This window comes from Ranitomeya variabilis, chromosome 1, assembly GCF_051348905.1.
Source record: "Ranitomeya variabilis isolate aRanVar5 chromosome 1, aRanVar5.hap1, whole genome shotgun sequence".
NCBI lineage: Eukaryota > Metazoa > Chordata > Amphibia > Anura > Dendrobatidae > Ranitomeya > Ranitomeya variabilis.
In genome coordinates, this window is record NC_135232.1 from 1,063,264,480 (window position 1) to 1,063,290,874 (window position 26,395).

General features: G+C 41.7%; 1 protein-coding gene across 16 annotated transcripts in view; it reads left to right on the top strand.

The window, feature by feature from the left end:
* The window catches only part of APBB2 (amyloid beta precursor protein binding family B member 2), a 398,629-nt gene extending 372,677 nt beyond the window's left edge, over nt 1–25,952 (top strand). For 14 of the 16 annotated variants that reach the window (XM_077279860.1, XM_077279859.1, XM_077279856.1 and 11 more), the window contains 6 exons: nt 5,502–5,616; nt 6,240–6,327; nt 9,461–9,544; nt 9,639–9,754; nt 16,139–16,315; nt 25,566–25,952. In XM_077279860.1, coding sequence (XP_077135975.1) covers nt 5,502–5,616; nt 6,240–6,327; nt 9,461–9,544; nt 9,639–9,754; nt 16,139–16,315; nt 25,566–25,733 — 748 coding nt within the window. In that variant the 3' untranslated portion in view covers nt 25,734–25,952. The remainder of the gene's footprint in view (nt 1–5,501; nt 5,617–6,239; nt 6,328–9,460; nt 9,545–9,638; nt 9,755–16,138; nt 16,316–25,565) is intronic. The other 2 variants (XM_077279855.1, XM_077279858.1) reach the window with 1 other exon arrangement.
* Nucleotides 25,953–26,395: the final 443 nt, after the last annotated feature.

A 26,395-nucleotide genomic window follows, 5' to 3' on the forward strand; every position in this document is an offset into this window, starting at 1 on the left:
TGAAGATGACAGAGGGCAAGGGACCTAAATTTGAAGCACCGCTCCAGTGTTTGTTTTTTATTATTTGACCACTGGAGTGGTGTTTAATAAAATTTGCTAGATGAAAAAAATGGCAATTTAAAAAAAAAAAAAATACAAGTAACATACAAACATGATTGAAGAAATAGGTCAGTTTTTGATTTCTTTTAAATAAATAGGATGGTTACAATACCAGATATAGTCCATTGGCAAAAGTGTTGCTGTTTGATGAAAAGAAGCAGACAATTGTTAGGCAATCATTGTAATATATTTATATTCAAGATATTACATGGTGCTGTTGTGTACTATCATATACGGAGTGATAGATATCCAATGACAGTGATATTCTGAGTGGGTCTGGTAGACTTATCAGCCTGTAATGTACATGCGTGGACCGCCATATTGGTGACCTGTGAGCTGCAGCATAGGTGAATATGAGAAACTGCAGTACTCGGCAGTGGCCACTGTACGGCGCTGCGGTGTTCTGGTCCGTATATTGCCTACACCTGGAAGCTGCCATAGCAGATATCAGCAGATCAGTAGGGAAGTTGTGTGTCGGACCACCACCAATCTTGTATTGATCATCTATCTTATAGATTGCCTATGGATAGTATGTCTATGGATATGTCAGTATCGGACATATCTTTCAGGTAATCTTAGTATATATAGGATCCCCAAGAAGAAAAAGACCATGCATATACAGTACCCAGTGGAAGCAGACCCTCATAATCCTTATTTTCTGGATAGAAGAGGGTGTTAGCATAATATATTGCAATCAATTAAGTGCTTACATACAGTCATGGCCAAAAGTGTTGGCACCCTTGAAATTGTTCCAGAAAATGAACTATTTCTCCCAGAAAATTATTGCAGTTACACATATTTTTTTATACACGTTTATTTATTTTGTGTGCATTGGAACAAAATAAAAAACTGAGAAAAAAAAGGCATATTGAAAATAATTTCACACAAAAACCTCAAAATGGGCCGGACAAAATTGTTGGCACCTTTCCAAAATTGTGGGTAAACAACTTTGTTTCAAGCTTGTGATGCTCATTCAAACTCACCTGTGGCAAGTAATAGGTGGGGTTAATATAAAAATCAAAACTGAAACCATATAAAAAGGTGAGAAGTTGACTCAGTCTTTGCATTGTGTGTCTGACTGTGTGTGCAACACTAAGCATGGAGAACAGAAAGAGGAGAAGAGAACTATCTGAGGACTTGAAAACCAATGTTGTTAAACAATATCAACAATCTCAAGGTTACAAGTCCTTCTCCAGAGATCTTGATGTTCCTTTGTGTACGGTGAGCAACATAAGAAGTTTACAACCCTGTAAGTAATTTCCATAGACGTGGACAGCAGAGAAAAATTAATGAAAAGTTGCAACGCAGTATAGTCTGGATGGTGGATAGGCCGGCCCAATCAAGTTTCAAAGAAATTCTAGCTGTCCTGCAGGCTCAGGGTGTATCGGTGTCAGTGCGAACTATCCGCCAATATTTGAATGAAATAAATCGCTATGGCCTGATACTCTGGAGAACCCCACTACTGACACAGAGACATAAAAAAGCTAGACATCAGTTTGCCAAAATGTACGTGAGTGAGCCAAAATACTTCTGAGAGTATGAGTAGTGCGCCTCAGTAGGATGTTGCTTCGGTCTTACAGCACGACTCCTACTGGTATTTCTCCTTTTGCGTGATCCCGTTTCTCACTCAGCACAATCTATCTCTCTTCTAATCCTTTCTTGTGCACCGCCGCTACCCGGAGCAGGCACGGTCCCGTTACGTTCGTTCTCGTTGCCAAGCCTCTGTCAGGATCCCACCCCTGACAGAGACCCTACTGTATCTTCCCCTGCAACACCCTCTGCCACAAGGTGTTGCCTGGTTCCAACCCAGTCAGCTTTCTGATCTAACTTCCTGCCTGACCCCCAGTTTACCCACTATGGTGGGGAGTGGCCTAATGAATAGCACCCTTAGCTCCCCCCGGAGGCCCAGCTGTGAAATGTATTGGTGTCTGTGATACCTGATCAGATGAACTCCTTCAGTGTCATCGGACGCACCATAGCTCCCCATAGTGGCGGAGCCACAGTACTGCAACGACCAGGACTCTGGGGCGCTGCACTTACACAGCCTGGAGGTGTGTTTGGGGTCATTGTCTTGTTGAAAAATAAATGATGGTCCAACTAAACGCAAACCGGATGGAATAGCATGCCGCTGCAAGATGCTGTGGTAGCCATGCTCGTTCAGTATGCCTTCAATTTTGAATAAATCCCCAAGTGTGTCACCAGCAAAGCACCCCCACACCATCACACCTCCTCCTCCATTCTTCATGGTGGGAACCAGGCATGTAGAGTCCATCCGTTCACCTTTTCTGCGTTGCCCAAAGACATGGTGGTTGGAGCCAAAGATCTCAAATTTGGACTCATCAGACCAAAGCACAGATTTCCACTGGTCTAATGTCCATTCCTTGTGTTCTTTAGCCCAAACAAGTCTCTTCTGCTTGTTGCCTGTCCTTAGCAGTGGTTTCCTAGCAGCTATTTTACCATGAAGGCCTGCTGCACAAAGTCTCCTCTTAACAGTTGTTGTAGAGATGTGTCTGCTGCTAGAACTCTGTGTGGCATTGACCTGGTCTCTTATCTGAGCTGCTGTTATCCTGAGATTTCTGAGGCTGGTAACTCGGATAAACTTATCCTCAGAAGCAGAGGTGACTCTTGGTCTTCCTTTCCTGGGGCGGTCCTCATATAAGCCAGTTTCTTTGTAGCGCTTGATTATTTTTGCCACTGCACTTGGGGACACTTTCAAAGTTTGCCCAATTTTTCGGACTGACTGACCTTCATTTCTTAAAGTAATGATGGCCACTCGTTTTTCTTTACTTAGCTGCTTTTTTGTTGCCATAATATAAATTCTAACAGTCTATTCAGTAGGACTATCAGCTGTGTATCCACCAGACTTCTGCACAACACAACTGATGGTCCCAACCCCATTTATAAGGCAAGAAATCCCACTTATTAAACCTGACAGGGCACACCTGTGAAGTGAAAACCATTCCCGGTGACTACCTCTTGAAGCTCATCAAGAGAATGCCAAGAGTGTGCAAAGCAGTCATCAAAGCAAAAGGTGGCTACTTTGAAGAACCTAGAATATAAGACGTAATTTCAGTTGTTTCACACTTTTTTGTTAAGTATATAATTCCACATGTGTTAATTCATAGTTTTGATGCCTTCAGTGTGAATGTACAAATTTCATAGTCATGAAAATACAGAAAAATCTTTAAATGAGAAGGTGTGTCCAAACTTTTGGTCTGTACTGTACATGGAACAGAGAAATATAAAGGACTCCCCGGATAGATAATGGTGCTTTCACATTGTGTTTAGGCACCTGTTCAGTGCCCCCATCGGGGTTTATGTCCGAACCCCTGCAAAACGGTAAGGCCGGGTTCACACGAGAGTCATAGGTTCATCCTGAACACTCAGATGATTTTTTTCTCACTTTTCATCCACGTGCAATCCATTTTTTACAGCAGCAGTTATTAATAATTTACAAGACCAAGCTGTAAATAGCTTCCTATGTTGACTGCTTTAACGTTGCAGCCAATTTCCGTTTTTTGCGTTTTCATATTTTCCTCCCCTTTTTCCAAGAGCCATAACTGTTATACTTTTATGTCCTCATATGAGGGCTTCATTTTTGCGGGAAAAGTTGTACTCTTGAATGAGACAATTAATTTTACCACAGTGTCGTGGAAAACAGGGAAAAAATTCTGCGTGGGGAGAAATTGTGAAAAACACGCAATTCTGAAATTGCTTATTGGGAATTGTTTTTACAGTTCACATTTTGTTGTAAAAATGATCTCTCAGTATGATTCTGCTCGTCAGCTCAATTACTGTACGGAGCACACATGCCCAGTTTTTATTATTTAAGTGGCGAAAAAAAAAATCAGTTTGCAAAAAAAATAATTTTTTCAGGTTGTGTGGCCATTTTTCAATAACATTTCTATGTTTCTGCCAACGGAGCAATGTGAGAGCTTATTTTTTGTAAGACGAGACAACTTTTTAATTGATACCAGTTTGACATAGATGTGACATTTTGATCCCTTGTTTCAGCATTTTTTGTGGAATTGCAGCTGCCAAAAAAACCCCATAATTTCGGCGTTCTTGATTTTTATTTTTTATTTTTTTTTAGCTTGCATGTTTACTGATCTGGTACATTTTTATGTTTTGATCAAACTTTTCTGAAAGCAAACATACCATATATGTGATTTTTTTTAAAAAATTATCTTTTATGATTTTTTCATGGTTTTTAAAACTTTTTTTTTTTTTTTTACTTCCACCGTTGTTGTTAGTCCCCTTAGGGGACTTGAAGCTGCGATCATCTGATTGCTTGTGCTATATGCAGCGATGCCAAACGCGAACTGAAAATCCCATCTTGTGAACCTGCCCTACACTCATCTAATCACTCCTGAACTTCTTAGGAACCCTTCATAGGATCCTAGAATGTTAGAGTTGGAAGGGACCTCCTGGGTCATCTGGTCCAACCCCCTGCTCAATGCAGGATTCACTAATCCATCTCAGACAGATGTCTTTCCAGCCTCTGTTTGAAGACTTCCATTGAAGGAGAACTCACCACCTTTTTTTTTCTTAGAATTAAAAAAAAATTCTACATGTAACTATTCTATAACCCGCCAGCTGCGCGATATCTAATTCTGTATTCCGGTGGGTTTTCCCAAGTTCCAGGCTTCCCTATATGAAGGGTATATTTTCCTTCAGATTGGCAATGTGCCAGTGTTGCCCGATTCTTATCATTACACCATTATGTCCCCAAGGAGCTGCGATGCTGATGGCCCCGGCTAATCCATCACAATTGATGTAATGAACCAGTTGCTACTGGGGATGTGTGCATTGATCTATTAATTGAGCTTCTTGATCGGCAGGGAGATGAATATTCATAGGCGCTGAAAGCTCAAAACTTTCCCTAATATGCATTCAGCACTTATGTTTTTAACCATTACTTCTCCTTGTCTTGCCGCTTTCCTCGTAGCGCTGTTCTTGGAGTGTATACTGTTTATGAGCACAGTGATGCGTCTCCTGAATTTCAATGAGAAAACCAGATTTCCAATTAAGCGGCATGTGGAGATTTATTACACCTTGGTTCTCCCCATTTACAATGCATTGCAGCATATTTTATTTGTCTCCTTGGTGGAAAATATACAATTACATTTTGGAAAGACTTATTCCCATTATATGTGCATAATACCAACTACTTGCATCTGCAGAAGTGCAGAAGGTCTCTCCGGCCCCTCTCGCTATTTCATTACCAGTCTGTGCGAGTCTTCAGGGGGATTCTTAGTATATGGCTCTCTCTTCCTCCAGCTGTCAACATACGCGTTTTATTACCTTGTTCTGATGCTGGTAAAGTTTTGTGGATTCTCTTCTACTTGTCAGTAGGAATTACATGTTTATATTGATACTTATTATTTTGCTTTTTTTTTTAGGGATTTTGCATATGTTGCCAGAGATAAAGATACAAGAATCTTAAAATGCCACGTGTTCCGATGTGACACACCAGCAAAAGCCATCGCAACCAGCCTTCACGAAATCTGTTCTAAGGTCTCTACGCTAAATAATTGTATATTGTGTAAATGTATAGCCAGACATTATACATGTGTGATATCAGTAGTGCTACATTGATTTAGAGGGAATCTGTCAGCAAATTTTTATATGTAATCTAAAGACAGCATGATGTAGGGGCTGAGACACTGATTTCAGCAATGTGTCACTTATTAGGCTGTGTGATGTTGTTTCAATACAATGAGTGTTTTATCAGTAGGAGTTTACTGGTGCTGCTATGAGACCTGATCTAACTCCGCCCCCAGCAATGATAAACAGCTTACTGTCAATAGACAATGTACACAGAAAGCTGTGGGGTGGGCGGGGTTAGCTTTCTCAGCTCTGCTACAAGTTACATCTAAAAACTCTGATTGTGTCACAACTGCTGCACCCAGTAATCTAAGTGATACATCGCTGGAATCAGGGTCTCTTTCCCTATGCCAGGTTACTCTCAGATGAAGTTGTAAAAACCTGGTGACAGACTCCCTCTAAGCGTTTTCACTTCATTCAGATTTCTTTCCATTGTCTGGATGGTTATTAGGCAATATTAAAAATATATATATATTGAAACACAGATTGATCAGATTAATAAAGGTGATGATTCCTTTTTTTTTTTTTTCCAGATTATGGCAGAAAGGAAAAATGCCAAAGCTACGGCTTGCAGCTCGTCACAGGAAAGACCACATGCCAGCCTTGATGTCCCACTGCAAGGTACGAATGCTGGACGATACACTTTCCCATCTAATTCCTGGTTCCTAATGCTCTGACGCTTGGTTTTAGCCTTGGGCTAATGTATATGTGAGCCTGATAATAGAGGAAGGCTGCAATACCCCAACAGTTCAATGCCGTAATCTTCACCATGAGATGTTACGATTGAGGTAGTCCAATCATAGTGATAATTACTGGGGCTCGCGTTCCTAATGGTTGGATATTCGGGTCTGATTATATCTGCTTTTCAGTATAATTGGCCCCACAGTGAACACTATCATAGATCTGATGTGAAATACCTCTCGTGGAATAACAAGGATTTATTTCACTACGGCAGGAACTCATGTTCTTGTTCTAATTGTAGCAACAATACCTCTTTATGTAGATGTAGTGTAGAGCTCAGATCAATGGCAAAACTCAGGAAGGGCCTTCCTATCCCGACTAAATGGGAAAGGCCATTATTCAGGTTGATGTTTAACCGCTTAACTGCCAGGCCTAATAAGGCCTTATTGACCGGTCAATTTGTTTTTGTTTTTGACTCTCCCCTTTTCGTCCAGAACTATTTTTTTTTTTTTTTCTCTGTTGCGACTGTGCGAAGCTTTGTTTTTTTTTGTGGTATAAATTCTATTTCATGTTTTGCACTTTTTGGGGGGGTACATATACCGTGCATTACATAAAACAAATATCAACAGCAAGGCAAATATAAAAATGCTTTTTTTTTTAATTGTTTTTTTGCTGTTCATAATTTCCACTAAATAACCTGTTGAATGAATTATACAGGGTATTATGGTTGTGTGGATACCTAATATGTGTAGGTTTTTTTACCTCAGATGTATGTAGTAAAATGTATTTTATAGTAAAAAAGGTTGATTTTTTTTTTATTTTATTTTTTAAGGGCTTTTAAGTTTTTATTACTTTTTTTTGGCAGATGCTTTATATGTATATATTTTGTATATATTTTTTTTCTCTAAGAGATCATCAAAGTTATCTTGGCACATTTGTTTTTCCTTTATTTGCCATTTTTTGCCACTGCAATTAGGGCATCCACAGAAGCCCCAGTTACAGGGGAAAGCTGCCAACAACAGTGAGGTAAATCGCTGGCAGACATGAGCTGGGTCTGATCGGACCAAACAGCTGTTCTGACACAGGACGTTGTGAAGCCCCAGCCTTACATGGAAGTGTTCTGGGACTTACAGTACTTTCTTAGGCCGGTTTCACACGTCAGTGGCTCCGGTACTTGAGGTGACAGTTTCCTCATGTACCGGAGCCACTGACACACGTAGACCCATTAAAATCAATGCATCTGTTCAGATGTCATTGATTTTTTGCGGACCGTGTCTCCGTGTGCCAAACACGGAGACATGTCAGTGTTCGTGGGAGCGCACGTATTACACGGACCCATTAAAGTCAATGGGTCCGTGTAAAACACGTACCGCACACAGAAGTTCTCCGTGTGCAGTCCCTGTGCCGTGCAGGAGACAGCGCTACAGTAAGCGCTGTCCCCCCCACATGGTGCTGAAGCCACCATTCATATCTTCCCTGCAGCAGCATTTGCTGCATAGAAGATATGAATAATAGTGTTTAAAAGAAAGATCGATCTGTCCCCTGCCCCCCCACCCCCTGTGCGCCCCCCCCCCGCTGTTCTGAAAATACTCACCCGGCTCCCTCGTTGGCTGTCGCTGCTTCCTGTCCTGGCCGCACCTTCTACTGTATGCGGTCACGTGGGGCCGCCGATTAGAGTCATGAATATGTGGCTCCACCTCCCATAGGGGTGGAGCCACATATTCATTACTGTAATCGGCGGCCCCACGTGACCGCATACAGGAGGAGATGCGGCCAGACCAGGACACTGCGAGGGAGGCTGGTGAGTATTTTCAGAACAGCGGGGGGGCGCACAGGGGGTGTGAGGGCGCACAGGGGGTGGGAGGGCGGGGGACAGATAGATCTTTCTTTTAAACACTATTATTCATATCTTCTATGCAACAAACGCTGCTGCAGGGAAGATATGAATCGCGGATTCAGCACCAGATGCTGGTACGTGTGGCACCCAGCACGGTGCGTGTGGTACCCAGTGGGCACACGGGCGGCACACGTGTGCCGCCCGTGTGCCACACTGATGTACACCAGAAACGTAGGGGCACACGGACACGGATAATTCCGGTACCGATTGTTTCCGGTACCGGAATTATCTGGACGTGTGGGACAGGCCTTACAACTAATCCTGAATTTTCTGCTACTTCAGTATCTGGTGGCAATAAAGCCAGTGACACATGGCATGTAGCACACAGAAAAATGCAGTGGTGCATCATATTCTGGACATGTATCGTCTTCTTTCCTATGTCCTAAAGATGTACAGTGTGCCAGATAAACAGATCTCTGAAAAATGTAGGGATCTAACTAAATCTGATGGCTCCGGAGTGGAGCAGCCATAACATATCATGTGATATTAGACATGGCAGCACCATTGGGGCCATTGTCAGGATTTTCATTGCCTTCTCGTATTATCAGAATTGCTCTTTCCCATAAAGTGATTCAATCCGATAATGTTATTGTGCACTGATATCATAGATGAAGTGGCAAGAGCTTGAAGGGCATTCCCATCTACCCCAATATGTAGTAGGTGTAATAATAATATTAGCAAATACCTCCAATTAGAAATGTGGTATAGTTTTTCTGATTCGCTATGTCGCTTACCCCATGTGCAGGCGTTGCAGGACCTTAGGTATCCATGGTTACAACCACTAGCAACCAGCTAACTAACTAGCTGTCACTATATCAGTAGTTGTAACCATGGATACCTAAGGTCCTGCAATGCTTGTACATGAGGAAAGAGACATAGCGAATCAGAAAAACTATGCCACATTTCTAATTGGAGGTATTCACTAATATTATTATTATTACACCTACTACATACTGGGATAGGGTCTCGGAGATGGGAATACCCCTTTATTATTCAGTTTGTGAATAGGCCATGTATCTGTATCTGCTAATATAAGAGTAATCCTTGGAGACTTTTCTCCGATATTACCTGTGTATAGTTGATGATTGGAAGACGTAGTTGCCAGATGATTTTCTGTTTATGGCCGCTCCTTATTAATGATTTATTTATTGCTGCCTTGTCTTTCCTCATATACAGTAGAATTCCCAACACCAAAGACAGAACTTGTGCAGAAGTTTCATGTGCGGTATTTAGGGATGCAATCAGTCACTAAACCCATAGGTATGCGATAAGTATGTCATCCGTAGATTTCCTGCAGTGCAGCATCTGTTCATGTACACGGCCTATCGTCTTACATGTCGTCTTTCTTCATAAGGTATGGACGTTGTCAATGACGCCATAGATAGCCTAATGACCCCTTCAGACGAAGAGGACTGGACCCCCGTTATTATGAACGTGGCTGATGCCACCGTGACTGTCATTAAGGAAAAGGTGAGATAATAAAACCAGAACTGCTCTAATTAGAAATTATCATCATCTTTCGACTATGTGCGTCAAAAATATGAAGTCTATGCCAGCTTCAAGATTTCCGTTACCATTTCCACCTGTTTTCTGGAGTAGAATATAATCCAATATAATAAATTTGTTGCTTTCTTTCCTATACCACAGGCACTTTAAAAAAGTGACAGTGCATGTGCAAAAAGGAAAAATAATAGTCAAATTTTGTGCTAATACTCCTTGTTCCAAATTTTGTGACTATCGATTCCAGAAATCTGAAACCAGAGGGATGATAGGTTATCTGTCCCCCATTGTGCCCAGTCCATCTTTATGACCCACCTTCTGAGAGCTTTAAAGAGTGTTTTTAATTTTTTTTTTCAGAACTCAATAGTACACATGGAAATAAGAAACTATGTAATATATCTTATCAAAGAAACCTGCTTCTCTTTTCCCCTGGACTGAACTCTGAGGATATGTGCCCACATTGCGATTCGTGTGCGGATTTTTCCGCACCATTTTTGCAAAAGGCACTGCGTTTTACCTGCGGATTTCCTGCGGTTTTTGTGCAGATTCCACCTGCGGTTTTACACTTGCAGATTCTTATTGAGGAACAGGTGTAAAATGCTGCGGAATCTGCACAAAGAATTGACATGCTTTGGAAAATACACAGCAGCGTTTCCACGTGGCATTTTCCGCACCATTGGCATGGCGGATTTGGTTTTCCATAGGTTTACATGGTACTGTAAACCACATGGAAAACTGCTGCGAATCCGCAGCGGCCAATCCGCAAAGTGTACACACAGCCTCGCTCTGTATTCATAGTTAAAATCTGTAGAATCTGTTTTCAGTGAATGCAGACTTTCCCATCACTGAGATAGGAGGTGGCAGTTAGTATTTCTAAAACTCTATGGAGAGGCAGTTACAATTCTCCATAGAACTTTATGAGCACTAACTGCCATCTCCTATCTCACTGATGGGAAAATCTGTATTCACTGAAAACAAATTTTACCCGTGAAGTCAGAATTTTGAACATGAAAGAAAAGTCCAGGACTAAAAAGAAGCGGATTTCTCTCATAAGATCTATTACAAAGTTTCTTATTTTCACGAGTACTAAATTTATGAAAAAACTATTAAAACAAGACTTACTCCTTATCTTCTGCTTCGGAACCATTCACCATTGTATCATAAATTTACCCTCAATCTGCCAACATGCGGTGTCTGAGAAATCCAGTTACTTATCGCGTCTTGCACCAACACTTAGGCTAAGTTCACACTTGGTGGTTTTGCGGTTATTTTTATGTTTTGTTTTTTTTTTGCTAATTTTCAGCTCCATGTGACAGTTCCAGCTATGTCTATGAGATTTCAGAAATCTCATGCACACACATTGTTTTTTTTTGTCATCAGTATTCTGTGCTTTCCATGTTTTTTTGGACACAGAGCACGTCACTTTTTTCAGCATTTTTCACCCATTGAATTGAATGGAAAAAAACACCAAAAACGCAGCAAAATCTGCCGCAGAAAAAAAAACACCGCAAAAACGCTCAGTGTGATCTTAACCCTTTCTCCTCTTCCCATTCCTTCCAGTGATCTGACATAAGTAATGTCTAATGTGCTGCTAGTTATAGTACACTGGCCACTATATTCTGGAAGTCATGAAGATGGTTAGAAAGGTTTTTTTCTCACTTAGGCCAGGTTCAGGCATCCATCTTTTACAGTCCGTATACAGGCGGCAATGCCTGGACTGACTGGGGGTCTCCTGACCTGAACTTCCAGCCTACGTGGACAATCCGGGCATTGCTGTAGATATACGGTCCGGGAAATACAGCCATCTGAACCCGGCCTTACTGTTTTGCTTAAGACTGATTTCAAGGTCACATTTGCCAGCTAATAGCAAGCACAATGACATTTAGATGAATACAGAAAAATAATGAAATAAATGGCGCTGCAGCCATCGAAGCACAACAAAATAGGCTCATATTTCAGTGTACTTTTATATCACTTACACAACAGATGTTTGATTTAGTCACTTTATTAGGTAATTAAATACATGCAAGAATTTGCGTATTAAACAATTCTACAGCACGAGCGCAGATTAAAGCAGGTGTATTGGTAAAATCTCATTTTTCCAATAAAAGGAACATGTTGCACTAGACGATATTAAAATTCATAGCCAAATCTACAAGAGCAGATTTATTTTTTTTTACTCAGGAAACTGACAGAACAATGTGCACCAGCATCTGCAGGTTATGGTGTGAGTTTCTGTAGCATATCTGACCTTTGTGATTTTATCCTAGAGATAATTTTACCCTTTGCAAAATATGGGGTAGAATCTGTGGCAATTCCGTAATACCCACATGGACAAAATTGTTGGTCCTCTTATGTTAAAGCAAGTAGTGCCCACATTGGTCACTAAAATAACTTGAAACTACCAAAAATAAAAAAAAACAATTATAATACTCCTAGAAAATATTGAAAATAATTTGACCATAGGGACATGTGTGTCCTGTAATTAGCGTTACAGATGTCTACAACCCTGTAACCAGTCAGTCTGACTAAAGGGTGAAAAAGTAGTTAATGTGCTGTTTAGTATCATCCTGTGTACCATGTACCACACTGAATGTGGACCAAAGAAAGCTAGGAAGAGAGTTGTCTCAGGAAATTAGAAAGAAAATTATAGACAAACATGTATAAAATAGTCCATGTATAAGATCATCTCCAAACATCTTCATGTTGGTGTTAATACAGTTGTACATAATATTCAGAAGTTTAAGGTTTATGAGACTGTAGCCAACCAGAGGAGGCCGTCAGAGGAAAATTGATGTCAAATTGAAGTGATGCATAAAATGAATGGTAACCAAAGAGCCCAAAACAATTTCCAAAGAGATTGGAGGTGAACTCCAAGTGTCAGATCGCACCATCCATCGCAAGTGCCTTAGTGTCAGATCACACCATCCATCACCGTCTTGGCCACAGTGGACTTCATGGAACACTACCGAAAACAAATTATAAAAAAGTGAGACTGGAATTTTCCAAAATGCATGCTTACAAGCCACATAGCTTCTGGTAGAGTATCAAAACTGGAGCTTTTTGCCAAGTCACAACAGCTGCATGTTCAAAATGAAGGTACAAAAATGAAGCTTACAGAGGAAAGACCATTGTACCTACTGTGAAACATGGAGGCAGTTCAGTTATGTTTTGGGGCTGCTCTGCTGCACCTGGCACATAGTGTCTCGAATCTGTGCAGGGTACAATGAAATATTTGAGACTATCACAGCTTTCTGGAGCTAAATGTGCTGTCCAGTATCAGAAAGCTTTGTCTGAGTTGCAGGTCATGGGTCCTCTGAAAGAAAAATGAACCAAAGCACACAGCTAAAAACATCCAAGAATGGATGAGAACAAAGCATTGGACTCTTCTAAAGTGGCTTCTTCGAGCCCTGATCTAAATCCTATGGAACATCTGTGAAAGGAGCTGAAAACTGAAGTTTGGAAAAGGTTTATCACAAGGGTACCAACAATTTTGTCCACGTGTGTGTTCCAACATGCTTTTACCTGAGCATTCTGCTGTGGTTTTGCATTGGAAATTGTGGCAAAATCCAAGCCGTATTTTTCTTCTTTAGAAATATAAAGTGCCCTTACAGAGAAATTAATCTAGGGGAAGTTATTTTGGCATTATGAAATTGGGTAAGACATTGTTTCAATCTGCAATTAAAAATTCTCTGTAAAAATAAATTGTAGGCATAAATTTGTACGGTAAAGGCCGCTATATACATTAGACTAACGTTGGCTGACGGTCTAATGTGAATAAAGGCCTTCAGACTCCACCTCAACAAATAGATTTGGGGGGAAATAAGGATCTGGCATGACCAATTTCACACTGTTCATCCTTTTGTTCTCAGAGGGATAAGCCACCGCTAGAAATGTCAGGCAGCAGCTTTCTCATACAGAACACAGGAACGCTCAGCAGATTGAGCGCTCCTGCTCATAGAGGAGCTGAGAGACATAGCTGCCAGCTGAACATTCGTTCTAATGGCAGCTATTTTTATTTTGCACGGGGCTCTTAAGACAATTGGTAGACTGAAGAGGATCACTATGCAAGAACAATATAAGGGCCCTTTGTAGTCCAAGAACTCCTCAAAATGCACAATTCCACCTTCATTGGAGGTCATATTGGGCTGTCTTACATTTTGGGTCCCTATGTGGCTGCACAGGTTGCACTAGTGATATGTCCTCCCCTTCATAACATCTTATACATGTCTATTTGTGTCATATTACAACTCTGAGGTATTCACCTGTTATATACTATCTGCTATTTTTCACCCAATTTTTCATTTGGCCTACATACAAAAATATCATACTGTAGACATCAGCAAAAATATGTGTCAGGCTCATAGTGCATCAGCACTACAGGAGATTAATCATGTGGCAGAAGCAGATGGTGAACAATAAGGCACCTTTATGCACAGAAGAAATATAAAATGCTGTTTTCCGGCTCCATGTCACCTGCTTTATCTGAGCTAATTCCTCAGTTTTTTTGGAGATGTTGCTGGGACGGTTCCTGCAGAAGGTCCTACAATCCGCACACACGCTAAAATCCTATATTGCCATGTATCATTCAGTGTACACCTCTGTATTATTATTACTCTCACATTCACACACACTTCTGTCCTATCTGCCCACAGTCGTTAAGCTCAGGGTGATATCGTTCTGCTCATTCCATATATCAGCATGCATGTAATATACAGAGAGTTCATGCATCAGCTCACACTCGTCTATATCCCTATAGAGATTGCTTTGGTTCACACATCCACTGTACAAAGACAGCAAAACCGAAAGCCCATGAGACCCGGACACTCCCGAACCAGTATACCGGGAATGCAAGAATAGCAATAAATTGGAAAAGCTGCCGTCTCGATGCGTGAATCCATCCTTGTGCACTGCAGTAACGAGCTATTGTTTGTAGAGTCCTATGATTGTGGCGAATAGATGAGACTCTGGTTGCATGGACTAATGTCAGTGGAAAGTTCTGTGATTCCATCCTTCGGTAGATCATGGGGTTTTTTGTGCCTTTGATATTGATAGCAGATCATTATCATAGGCCATCAATAATTGGTTGAGGTCCAACTGCTGATCATCAGAAGGAAGGGTGGCAAAGCTCAAGCCGGCGCCCCATGCCCTTTTTTGTTGACACATAACCATCCATACGGTTGCAGATGTACCTGGTATTGCAGTGCAGACCCTTTCAATGGTACTGAACTAATTCTCAGTAGGTAACATGACCCTTGAGGAGTTGTACCACACAAATCAATATTTATCGCATATCCTAAGTATAGACCATGTCACCAAATAAAAACCATTTAGGAGTTGTAACGAGGTTTCCTTTATCTTGGGTAAAGATTTAGTTCTGATTCCCCTCATATAAATGGGGGAGAAAAAGTGCTTACATCATACATGGAGGATACTTTAGAGTAAGATTTGTCAAGTTTTGAAAAGTCTAACTACAAGGGGTAGTAATGGCAAGAGTAAAGCTTGTCTAACCCTTTACATGTAGATAAAGCCGAACCTACCCACTTCAGCCGGGAATGGCTCACCAGCCTCATGTATGGGAGTATACCCCAATGGCAGATCTCTGGGAAAACAAGGATTGAGCATATTGGACTTCAACGTACCCGGTCCTTTTGTTCTCCAGGAGATGAGCTACCATGGTGTTTGGCAGTGAATTATACCCCTCTCCTTACTGATGACACATGCACGTTCGACTAAGCTTAACCTGAATCTATAGGGGAAGAAGGGAGGTAATGTTCGAAAGATGAAGCTGCCAGCAGACTGAGTGTTTGGTTGACCGCTTTTGAAGGCCAATTTTATAAAAAGTCTAGCCAATTATTCATGATTAGTGGCAGGGGGTTCTGTTAATTTTGTCTCCGAGAATAATTTATTTGTACTATGGAAATGAGAAATGTTGTCACTTATGTTTGAAGCGTTAATGTTTTCCTTTAGTGAAGTAAGCTGAAGTCCTGTGACACCATTAGGTGCTTAGTAGGAGAAGCAAAATCTAAAGCTAAGTTTCATAAAGCCTTAGGGCAAAGCCTTTTCTGGGTTAACCATTTGTCATTTCTTATAACAAAATGATACCTCAGAATACTAGAATAATAAAATGTCCAGAACGATAGAGCTGTATAATATCCAATACATTATTTTATGCGTTGTTTCAACATAATATTTCATGAATTTCCCAAGTAACAGTGCTATAAATTGCTTAATTAATGATGCCCAATAGGGGAGGCAGCCATGATAATTATACTCCTGGATGGTACTAATGATAGTCATGTGCACTGAGATGTAACTGCAAGCTGAGAAATGTCATCTGTTCCTTCCCGGCAGGATGAAGAAGTCTTATTAGAATGTCGGGTGCGTTTCCTATCGTTCATGGGTGTTGGTAAAGATATCCATACATTTGCTTTCATTATGGACACAGGCAATCAGCATTTTGAGACTCATGTCTTCTGGTGTGAGCCCAATGCAGGAAGCGTTTCTGAAGCTGTCCAAGCTGCATGCATGGTAAGGAGGCTTTCCAAGAAATGGCATCTTGTGTGATGGAATAGCCGTCAGTATTAGACTGGTGAAGATCTAATTTACTTGAATGGTATTAATCTGCAATATCTAGCATAGACACGACATGTGCACTATGAACCGATGTAAAACTGGCCATATACAATAGATAGTGGTCTCCTGATTTTTCATCCCACCTCCCCCATACACAGGAAGGCTCGGCTTGACCAAGTGGTCCTTTGTTCTCTATGAGCACTGGTCTAAGCACAGTGACCCATTGAAACATTTAATTGGCAGGGGTGTTAAAACCTATCAGTTACTATGAGTGAATAAGAAACATAGTTTACGTAGAATGTACATATACAGCTCTGCCAAAAATGAAGAGACCACTGCACAGTTTTATAAAAATCAGCTTTGACAGCCATTCCATTCCAGTGTCAGTTAAATTCCAACCAGTGTACACCTCATTCTACTTAATGTGCTTCTGATTAGGTGATCACCTGAACCAAATCTTATTTAGTGAAAGAAAGTATAAAAAAATCCTGCTGTGGTGTTCACAATCCTCTTGCAATTGGACAAGCTGAATGGCAAAACAAGTGCTAGTAATATCCTTAAAGTAATAGGAATGAAAAAATAACTTTTATCCATGCTAAAGGAGTTGAAAAGAAAAGTGTTGAGTGAGGAAAATAAGGGCTCAATTCTGGCTTTACTAGCAGTGAGCGTCATGTTGCCTCCATCCTTAAAATTTTTAAGAAGGCAGTCCATTACAACAAGGTCAAGCAGCAGACATTGGGGACAACAAAGCTACAGACAGGCAGAGGGCGAAAACGACTCTCCACTGACCGGGATGACCGTCATCTTATTCAAATGTCACTCAGCAACCACAGGATGACATCAAGTGACCTACAAAAGGAATGGCAAATGGGGTGAAGTGCACGGCAAGAACAGTTCGTAACAGGCTCCTAAAGGCAGGACTCAAGTCATGTAAAGCTAGAAAAAAGCCTTTCATCGATGAGAAGCAAAGGAGAGCCAGGCTGAAGTTTGCCAAAGATCATAAGGATTGGACCACAGAGGACTGGAGTAAGGTAATCTTCTCTGATGAGTCTAGTTTTCAGCTTTGCCCAACACCTGGTTGTCTAATGGTTAGACGGATGTTATGATCTGGTGGCCTAAGAGCAGCATGAGACGTACTCTGGAGAAGGTGGTACCTGTACTGACCGCAGACCCTGAACTTAACACCGCAACTAGAAGTAGCCGTGGAATGTACCTATCACTCCCTAGACATCTCGACACAGCCGGAGGACTAATTACCCCTAGAGATAGAAAAGGGAAAACTATCTTGCCTCAGAGAAAATTCCCAAAAGATAGACAGCCCCCCACAAATATTGACTGTGAGAGGAGAGGGAAAAAACATACACAGACTGAAATCAGAATTTAGCAAAGGAGGCCACTTCTAGCTAAATAAAAAGGATAGGACAGAGTACTATGCGGTCAGTATTAAAACACTAGAAAATATCCACCACAGAAAATACAAAATCTCCACAGCTAACTAAAGATATGGAGGGTATATCTGCATCTCCAGAGATACCAGCTTGGCTAAACAAATCCTTATACAGACCAAGCTGGACAAGACAAAAACATGGAAAAGAACTGAACAATAAGGCCACAGCATGTGGACAGCAAAAATCAAGGCCATAACTTATCTTTGTTGAAATGAACAGCAAAGCAAGAGAGAGCAGGCAGGGATGTGAATCCTCCAGGAACAATGGACAACTGGCACTGACTAAAGGGTCAAGCAAGGCTAAATAGCCCAGTCAGGATTGCAAAAACTTGACACACCTGATGAATGCTGCGATCCAGAGACAGCAGCACTACCACTTATAACCACCGGAGGGAGCCCAAGAGCAGAATTCACAACAGTACCCCCCCCTTGAGGAGGGGTCACCGAACCCTCACCAGAGCCCCCAGGCCGATCCGGACGAGCCAAATGAAAGGCACGAACCAAATCCTCAGCATGAACATCGGAGGCAACAACCCAAGAATTATCCTCCTGGCCATAACCCTTCCATTTGACAAGATACTGAAGCTTCCATCTCGAAAAACGAGAATCCAAAATCTTCTCAACCACATACTCCAACTCCCCATCAATCAACACCGGGGCAGGAGGATCAACAGAGGGAACAACGGGCACCACATATTTCCGCAACAAAGATCTATGAAAAACATTATGGATGGAAAAAGAGGCTGGAAGGGCCAAATGAAAAGACACTGGATTGATAATCTCAGAAATCCTATAAGGGCCAATAAACCGAGGCTTAAACTTAGGGGAAGAAACCTTCATAGGAACATGACGGGAAGACAACCAGACCAAATCCCCAACCCGAAGCCGGGAACCAACACACCGACGACGGTAAGCAAAACGCTGAGCCCCCTCCTGAGACAACACCAAATTGTCAACATGAGCCCAAATTTGCTGCAACCTGTCAACCACAGAGTCCACCCCAGGACAATCAGAAGACTCAACCTGCCCCGAAGAAAAACGAGGATGAAAACCAGAGTTACAAAAGAAGGGTGAAACCAAGGTAGCAGAACTAGCCCGATTATTAAGGGCAAACTCGGCCAATGGCAAGAAAGCCACCCAATCATCCTGATCAGCAGACACAAAGCATCTCAAATAAGTTTTCAAAGTCTGATTAGTTCACTCGGTTTGGCCATTTGTCTGAGGATGAAACGCGGAAGAAAAAGACAAATCAATGCCCAGCCTAGCACAAAAGGCCCGCCAAAACCTAGAAACAAACTGGGAACCTCTATCGGACACAATATTCTCCAGAATGCCATGCAAACTAACCACATGCTGAAAAAACAACGGAACCAAATCAGAAGTGGAAGGCAACTTAGGCAAAGGTACCAAATGAACCATCTTAGAAAACCGGTCACAAACCACCCAGATAACCGACATCCTCTGGGAAACCGGAAGATCCGAAATAAAATCCATAGAAATATGCGTCCAAGGCCTCTCAGGGACCGGCAAAGGCAAAAGCAACCCACTAGCGTGGGAACAGCAAGGCTTGGCCCGCGCACAAGTCCCACAGGACTGCACAAAAGAACGCACATCCCGTGACAAAGAAGGCCACCAAAAGGACCTACCAACCAAATCTCTGGCACTAAAAAACCTAGGATGACCAGCCAACACAGAACAATGAACCTCCAAAATCACTTTACTAGTCCATCTGTCAGGAACAAACAATTTCCCCACTGGACAGCGGTCAGGTTTATCAGCCTGAAATTCCTGAAGAACCCGTCGTAAATCAGGGGAGATGGCAGAAAGAATCACCCCTTCCTTCAGAATGCCAACCGGCTCAAGGACCCCAGGAGAATCAGGCAAAAAGCTCCTAGAGAGGGCATCAGCCTTAACATTCTTAGAACCCGGAAGATACGAGACCACAAAATCAAAACGGGAGAAAAACAGGGACCATCGGGCCTGTCTAGGATTCAGCCGTTTGGCAGACTCAAGGTAAATCAGATTCTTATGATCGGTCAAGACCACAATACGGTGCTTGGCCCCCTCAAGCCAATGTCGCCACTCCTCAAATGCCCACTTCATAGCCAACAACTCACGATTGCCGACATCATAATTGCGTTCCGCAGGCGAAAACTTTCGAGAAAAGAAGGCACACGGTTTCATCAAGGAACCATCAGAATTCCTCTGAGACAAAACGGCCCCTGCCCCAATCTCAGAAGCGTCAACCTCAACCTGAAAAGGAAGAGAAACATCCAGCTGATGCAACACAGGGGCAGAAGTAAATCGGCGTTTAAGCTCCTGAAAGGTAGAAACAGCCGCAGAGGGCCAATTCGTCACATCAGCGCCTTTCTTCGTCAAATCGGTCAGGGGTTTAACCACACTGGAGAAGTTGGCAATGAAACGGCGATAAAAATTAGCAAAGCCCAAAAATTTCTGAAGGCTCTTCACGGATGTGGGCTGGATCCAATCATGAATGGCCTGAACCTTAACCGGATCCATTTCTATAGATGAGGGAGAAAAAATGAAGCCCAAAAAATAAATCTTCTGTACTCCAAACAGGCACTTAGACCCCTTCACAAACAAGGCATTATCACGAAGGATCTGAAATACCATCCTGACTTGTTTCACATGAGACTCCCAATCATCTGAAAAAAATCAAAATATCATCCAAATATACAATCATGAATTTATCAAGATAATTCCGAAATATATCATGCATGAAGGACTGAAACACAGATGGAGCATTAGAGAGTCCGAATGGCATCACAAGGTATTCAAAATGACCTTCGGGCATATTAAACGCATTCGTCACCCTGCTTAATACGAACAAGATTATATGCCCCTCGAAGGTCAATCTTAGTAAACCAACTAGCCCCCTTAATCCTAGCAAACAGATCAGAAAGCAAAGGGTATTGGAATTTGACCGTGATCTTATTCAAGAGGCGATAATCAATACAGGGTCTCAAGGAGCCATCTTTTTTGGCAACAAAAAAAAAAACCTGCTCCCAATGGTGAAGAAGATGGATGAATATGCCCCTTCTCCAAGGACTCCTTAACATAGCTCCGCATGGCGGTATGTTCTGGCACAGACAGGTTGAAAAGTCGGCCCTTAGGGAACTTACAGCCTGGAATCAAGTCAATAGCACAATCACAGTCCCTATGCGGTGGAAGGGAACTGGACTTGGGCTCATTGAATACATCCTGGAAATCTGACAAAAACTCAGGAATTTCAGAAGAGGGGGAGGAGGCAATTGACATCAAAGGAACGTCACCATGAACCCCCTGACAACCCCAACTAGTCACAGACATAGATTTCCAATCTAATACCGGATTATGCACCTGTAACCATGGGAAACCCAGCACAATAGCATCATGCAAATTATGCAACACCAGAAAACGACAATCTTCCTGATGGTCTGGCGCCATGCACATGGTCAGCTGTGTCCAAAACTGAGGTTTATTTTTAGCCAACGGTGTAGCATCAATGCCCCTCAAAGGAATAGGACTCTGCAAAGGCTGCAAGGGGAAACCACAACGTCTGGCAAATTCTAAGTCCATTAAGTTTAGAGCGGCGCCTGAATCCACAAATGCCATGACAGAAAATGACGATAATGAGCAGATCAGGGTCACAGATAACAGAAATTTAGGCTGTACAGTACTGATGGTAACGGAACCAGAGATTCTCCTTGTACGCTTAGGACAATCAGAAATAACATGAGCAGAATCGCCGCAGTAAAAACACAACCTATTCTGACGTCTGAATCCTTGTCGTTCAGCTCTAGACACAATCCTATCACACTGCATAGGCTCAGGATTCCGCTCGGAAGACAATGCCATAGTGTGCACAACTCTGCGCTCGCGCAAGCGCCGATCAATCTGAATGGCCAGAGACATAGAATCACTCAGACCAGCAGGCGTGGGGAACCCCACCGTAACATCTTTAACGGATTCAGAAAGACCCTTTCTGAAAATTGCCGCCAAGGCATCCTCATTCCATTTAGTCAGTACAGACCATTTTCTAAATTTCTGGCAATATGATTCTGCCGCTTCTTGACCCTGACACAGGGCCAACAAGGTCTTCTCAGCATGATCCATTGAATTAGGTTCATCATACAATAACCCAAGCGCCTGAAAAAAGGTGTCTACATTAAGCAATGCCGGATTCCCAGGTTCCAGGGCAAATGCCCAATCCTGGGGGTCACCACGCAACAGAGATATAACAATTTTAACCTGCTGGATGGGATCACCAGAGGAGCGGGGTTTCAGAGCAAAAAACAGTTTACAGTTATTTTTAAAGCTCAAAAATTTGGACCTGTCCCCAAGAAACAAATCAGGAGTTGGATTTCTAGGCTCTAAAACCGGAGTCTGAACGATATAATCGGAAATACCCTGTACTCTAGCAGCAAGTTGATCCACACGAGAAGCCAATCCCTGAACATCCATACCAGCGCCGAACTCCTGAGCCACCCAGAGGTAAGGAGGGAAAAAAAAATAACACAGACTACAGAAAAAAAAAATGGCTCAGCAGTTTCCTTCCCTTCTTCTGAGATGCGGTTAACTCATTGTTGGCCAGTTGTACTGTTATGATCTGGTGGCCTAAGAGCAGCATGAGACGTACTCTGGAGAAGGTGGTACCTGTACTGACCGTAGACCCTGAACTTAACACCGCAACTAGAAGTAGCCGTGGAATATACCTATCACTCCCTAGACATCTCGACACAGCCGGAGGACTAATTACCCCTAGAGATAGAAAAGGGAAAACTATCTTGCCTCAGAGAAAATTCCCAAAGGATAGACAGCCCCCCACAAATATTGACTGTAAGAGGAGAGGGAAAAAACATACACAGACTGAAATCAGAATTTAGCAAAGGAGGCCACTTCTAGCTAAATAGAAAGGATAGGACAGAGTACTATGCGGTCAGTATTAAAACACTAGAAAATATCCACCACAGAAAATACAAAATCTCCACAGCTAACTAAAGATATGGAGGGTATATCTGCATCTCCAGAGATACCAGCTTGGCTAAACAAATCCTTATACAGACCAAGCTGGACAAGACAAAAACATGGAAAAGAACTGAACAATAAGGCCACAGCATGTGGACAGCAAAAATCAAGGCCATAACTTATCTTTGTTGAAATGAACAGCAAAGCAGGAGAGAGCAGGCAGGGATGTGAATCCTCCAGGAACAATGGACAACTGGCACTGACTAAAGGGTCAAGCAAGGCTAAATAGCCCAGTCAGGATTGCAAAAACTTGACACACCTGATAAATGCTGCGATCCAGAGACAGCAGCACTACCACTTATAACCACCGGAGGGAGCCCAAGAGCAGAATTCACAACAGACGTAGACCTGGAGAGGTGTACAAGCCACAGTGTCTTGCACCCACTGTGAAATTTGGTGGAGGATCAGTGATGTTCTGGGGATGCTTCAGCAAGGCTGGAATATTGGGCAGGTTGTTCTTTTTTTGAAGGACATATAAATCAAGCTGCATACAAGGTTATCCTGGAAAAACAGTTGATTCCTTCTGCTCAGGCAAAGTTCCCCAACTTTGAAGACTGGTTTTCCCAGCTGGACAATGCGCCATGCCACACAGCTAGGTCAATCAAGGTGTGGATGAAGGACCCTCACATCAAATCCCTGTCATGGCCAGCCCAGTCTCCAGACCTGAACCCCATTGAAAACCTCTGGAATGTAATCAAGAGGAAGATGGATAGTCACAAGCTATCAAACAAAGAAGAACTGCTTACATTTTTGTACCAGGAGTGGCATAAGGTCACCCAAAAGCAGTGTGAAAAACTGGTGGAATGCATGTCAAGACGCATGAAAGCTGTGATCAAAAATCATGGTTATTCCACAAAATATTAATTTCTGAACTCTTCCTGAGTTAAAACATTAGTATTGTTGTTTCTAAATGATTATGAACTTGTTTTTTTTGCATTATTTGAGGTCTGCAAGCAATGCATTTTTTGTTTATTTTGACCATTTCTCATTTTCAGAAAATAAATACAAAATTTATTGCTTGAAACTTCGGAGGCATGTTGTCGGTAGTTTCTAGAATAAAAGAACAATTTACATGTTACTCAAAAATGTAACTATAAAGAGAATAATCAGACAATTTGAAAATTTTGCAGTGGTCTCTTAATTTTTGCCAGAGCTGTATATTAGAGACTTGTTATATCAAAAAAGGTACAAAATTATTTTTATTAGTCCATAAATACACATAATCAAGACAATAATGATGTGAGCAAATCCATACACCAAACTACACATAGTACAGGTGGGCAAAGGTACAACCATGGAGCAACGGAGGGCATACAATGTAAGGGAACAAGTAGGGAGACCCCCAAAAACCCGGGTCAAAATTTGTATCACAATATACTGTATATTATTAAATGCAAAAAAATTGGGGTAACACCACAACATGTTCCTAAGATGGGAAAAGAGGTAGTATCATGTGGTTTGGCAAACTGCAATCGTTTTGATCATAGCCTAAACCAATATATAGGTGTGGGAATATTACCAGGCACACTATTTTCCCATAACAATTACAAAACACTGCATGTGCCTATAAAGGAATGGTAAAAGAGCCTCTTACCCATGTGTAATATGCCAGACCGAATCCCCGACGCGCATTTCGCTATTGCTTCTTCGGGGGGCAGTCGAAGATAATGGTAGCCTAGGGTATGCTGAAAACCCGTGCCTGCCATTACAGTGCACTGTGGCTGAACTTATTAGCAGACAATGACTTTTGCTATATAGTGTATAGTATATACAGTATAGCATTAGCGATCAGACTATCGCAGTATCAAGTCCTCTAAAAAAATAAAAAAAACCTAACAAATGAAAACATTTTAAAAAAAGTTTTTAAAATTTTGAAAGATCTAAAACATTCAAATCACCCCCATTTCCCACATTAAAAATGGAAAAAAATAAAATAAAAATGCACATATGTGATATCGCTGTGATCGTAAAAGACCAATTTAGGAAAGTATAAAATTATTTAACTAGATTTACAAACACCGTAAAGAGAACAAAATAAACCTAAAGTTTTGAGGGTTTTTTGGCTTGCAGCAACAGTGCAAAAAAAAAAAAAACTATAGGGAGTGATCAATTTGTCACATGTACCCAAAAATTATATCAATAGAAACACCTTGTAATGCAAAAAAAGATGCCCCACTCAGATCCATCAACTGAAAAATGAAAATGGTACTGGTCTTGGAAAATTGTGACACAAGCAAGAATGACTTCTTACAACTTTCTGATTTTTTTTTTCCACCACTTACAGTATATAAAATATATATATTAAAAACCATGCATGTTTGGTATTTCCGTAATTAGACTAACCTGGAGAATCATATTGCCAGGTAGTTTTTACTACACCATGACAGCTGTAACAATGAAATTCATTAAGTAATAGTGGGGTTTTTTGTGGAATTTTGCCAAAATTGGAACTTTTCAGATGGTGTCATTCAAAACAAGAACTTATCCCGCAAAACAAGCCCCCATACAGCTATGTTGATGGAATAATAAAAAAGTTATGGCTCTTGAAAGAAGGGGAGGGAAAAAAAAACCGGGAAATTACTATGTTGGGAATGGGAGCAAAAACCCTTTAACAAGCCCTTTAATACTATTTCGACAAATGTATGTCAGGTATAAGGTTGTATCTGGAATACTGGGGCAGACATTGGATGTCTTTCTTTACTAACATAAGGACCCTTGTGTTTTTTCCAGTTGCGGTATCAGAAGTGCCTGGTCGCCAGGCCTCCTTCCCAGAAGCCACAGCCACCACCACCTCCTCCAGACTCTGTGACAAGAAGAGTCACAACCAGTGTAAAACGTGGCGTTTTATCCCTGATTGACACTTTGAAACAGAAACGCCCTGTGGCCGACATGCCATAGCTTCAAGATGGCGGAAGAATAAAGAACACTTGAATCTTATGTGTCTACTGAAGTAAAAGTAGCTGTATATCGGAGTGTGCCGCGGCTCAGCCTTCCATTAAGCTGCTGCTTTTCTCTTCAGAGAATCTCCCTTAATCTGATGTTTGACAAGCATGTTCTCGTTCTGACACCATGGCGTACTACAAAAGAAGCATGAATATAAATATATATCTATTCATACTTTTTATTTTTCTCTCTCCTCTACGTGGTTCTTCTTACATTCATTGGATGGTCTGTTTCCGATTGTAAATATGAGAAACATTTCATGACAAGGTGACATTTTCTGCACTCTCTAACAAATGCCATGGAGTCCATTGTTGTTAAGGATTACTAAGCATCCCTTAGCTCACTGACTCATCCCATCTTTGACGAAGGTCATCCTTGTGATCTGCACCCACAAAAGATGCTGATATCTGACTAATACGATGGCCTAGGTGTCAGTGGAGCAGATTTATGTGGTCTCTATTACCTGCGCTGCCGGCACTTAATAAATGCACAAAAACATAATTTTGTAAACTGAAAGAGTCTAGTAGATGGGCTTCTATAGTTTGGATGGAGTCTAGTAGATGGGCTTCTCTGGGGTGGTTGGAATCTAGTAGATATGCTTCCCTGGGTGGTTGGAG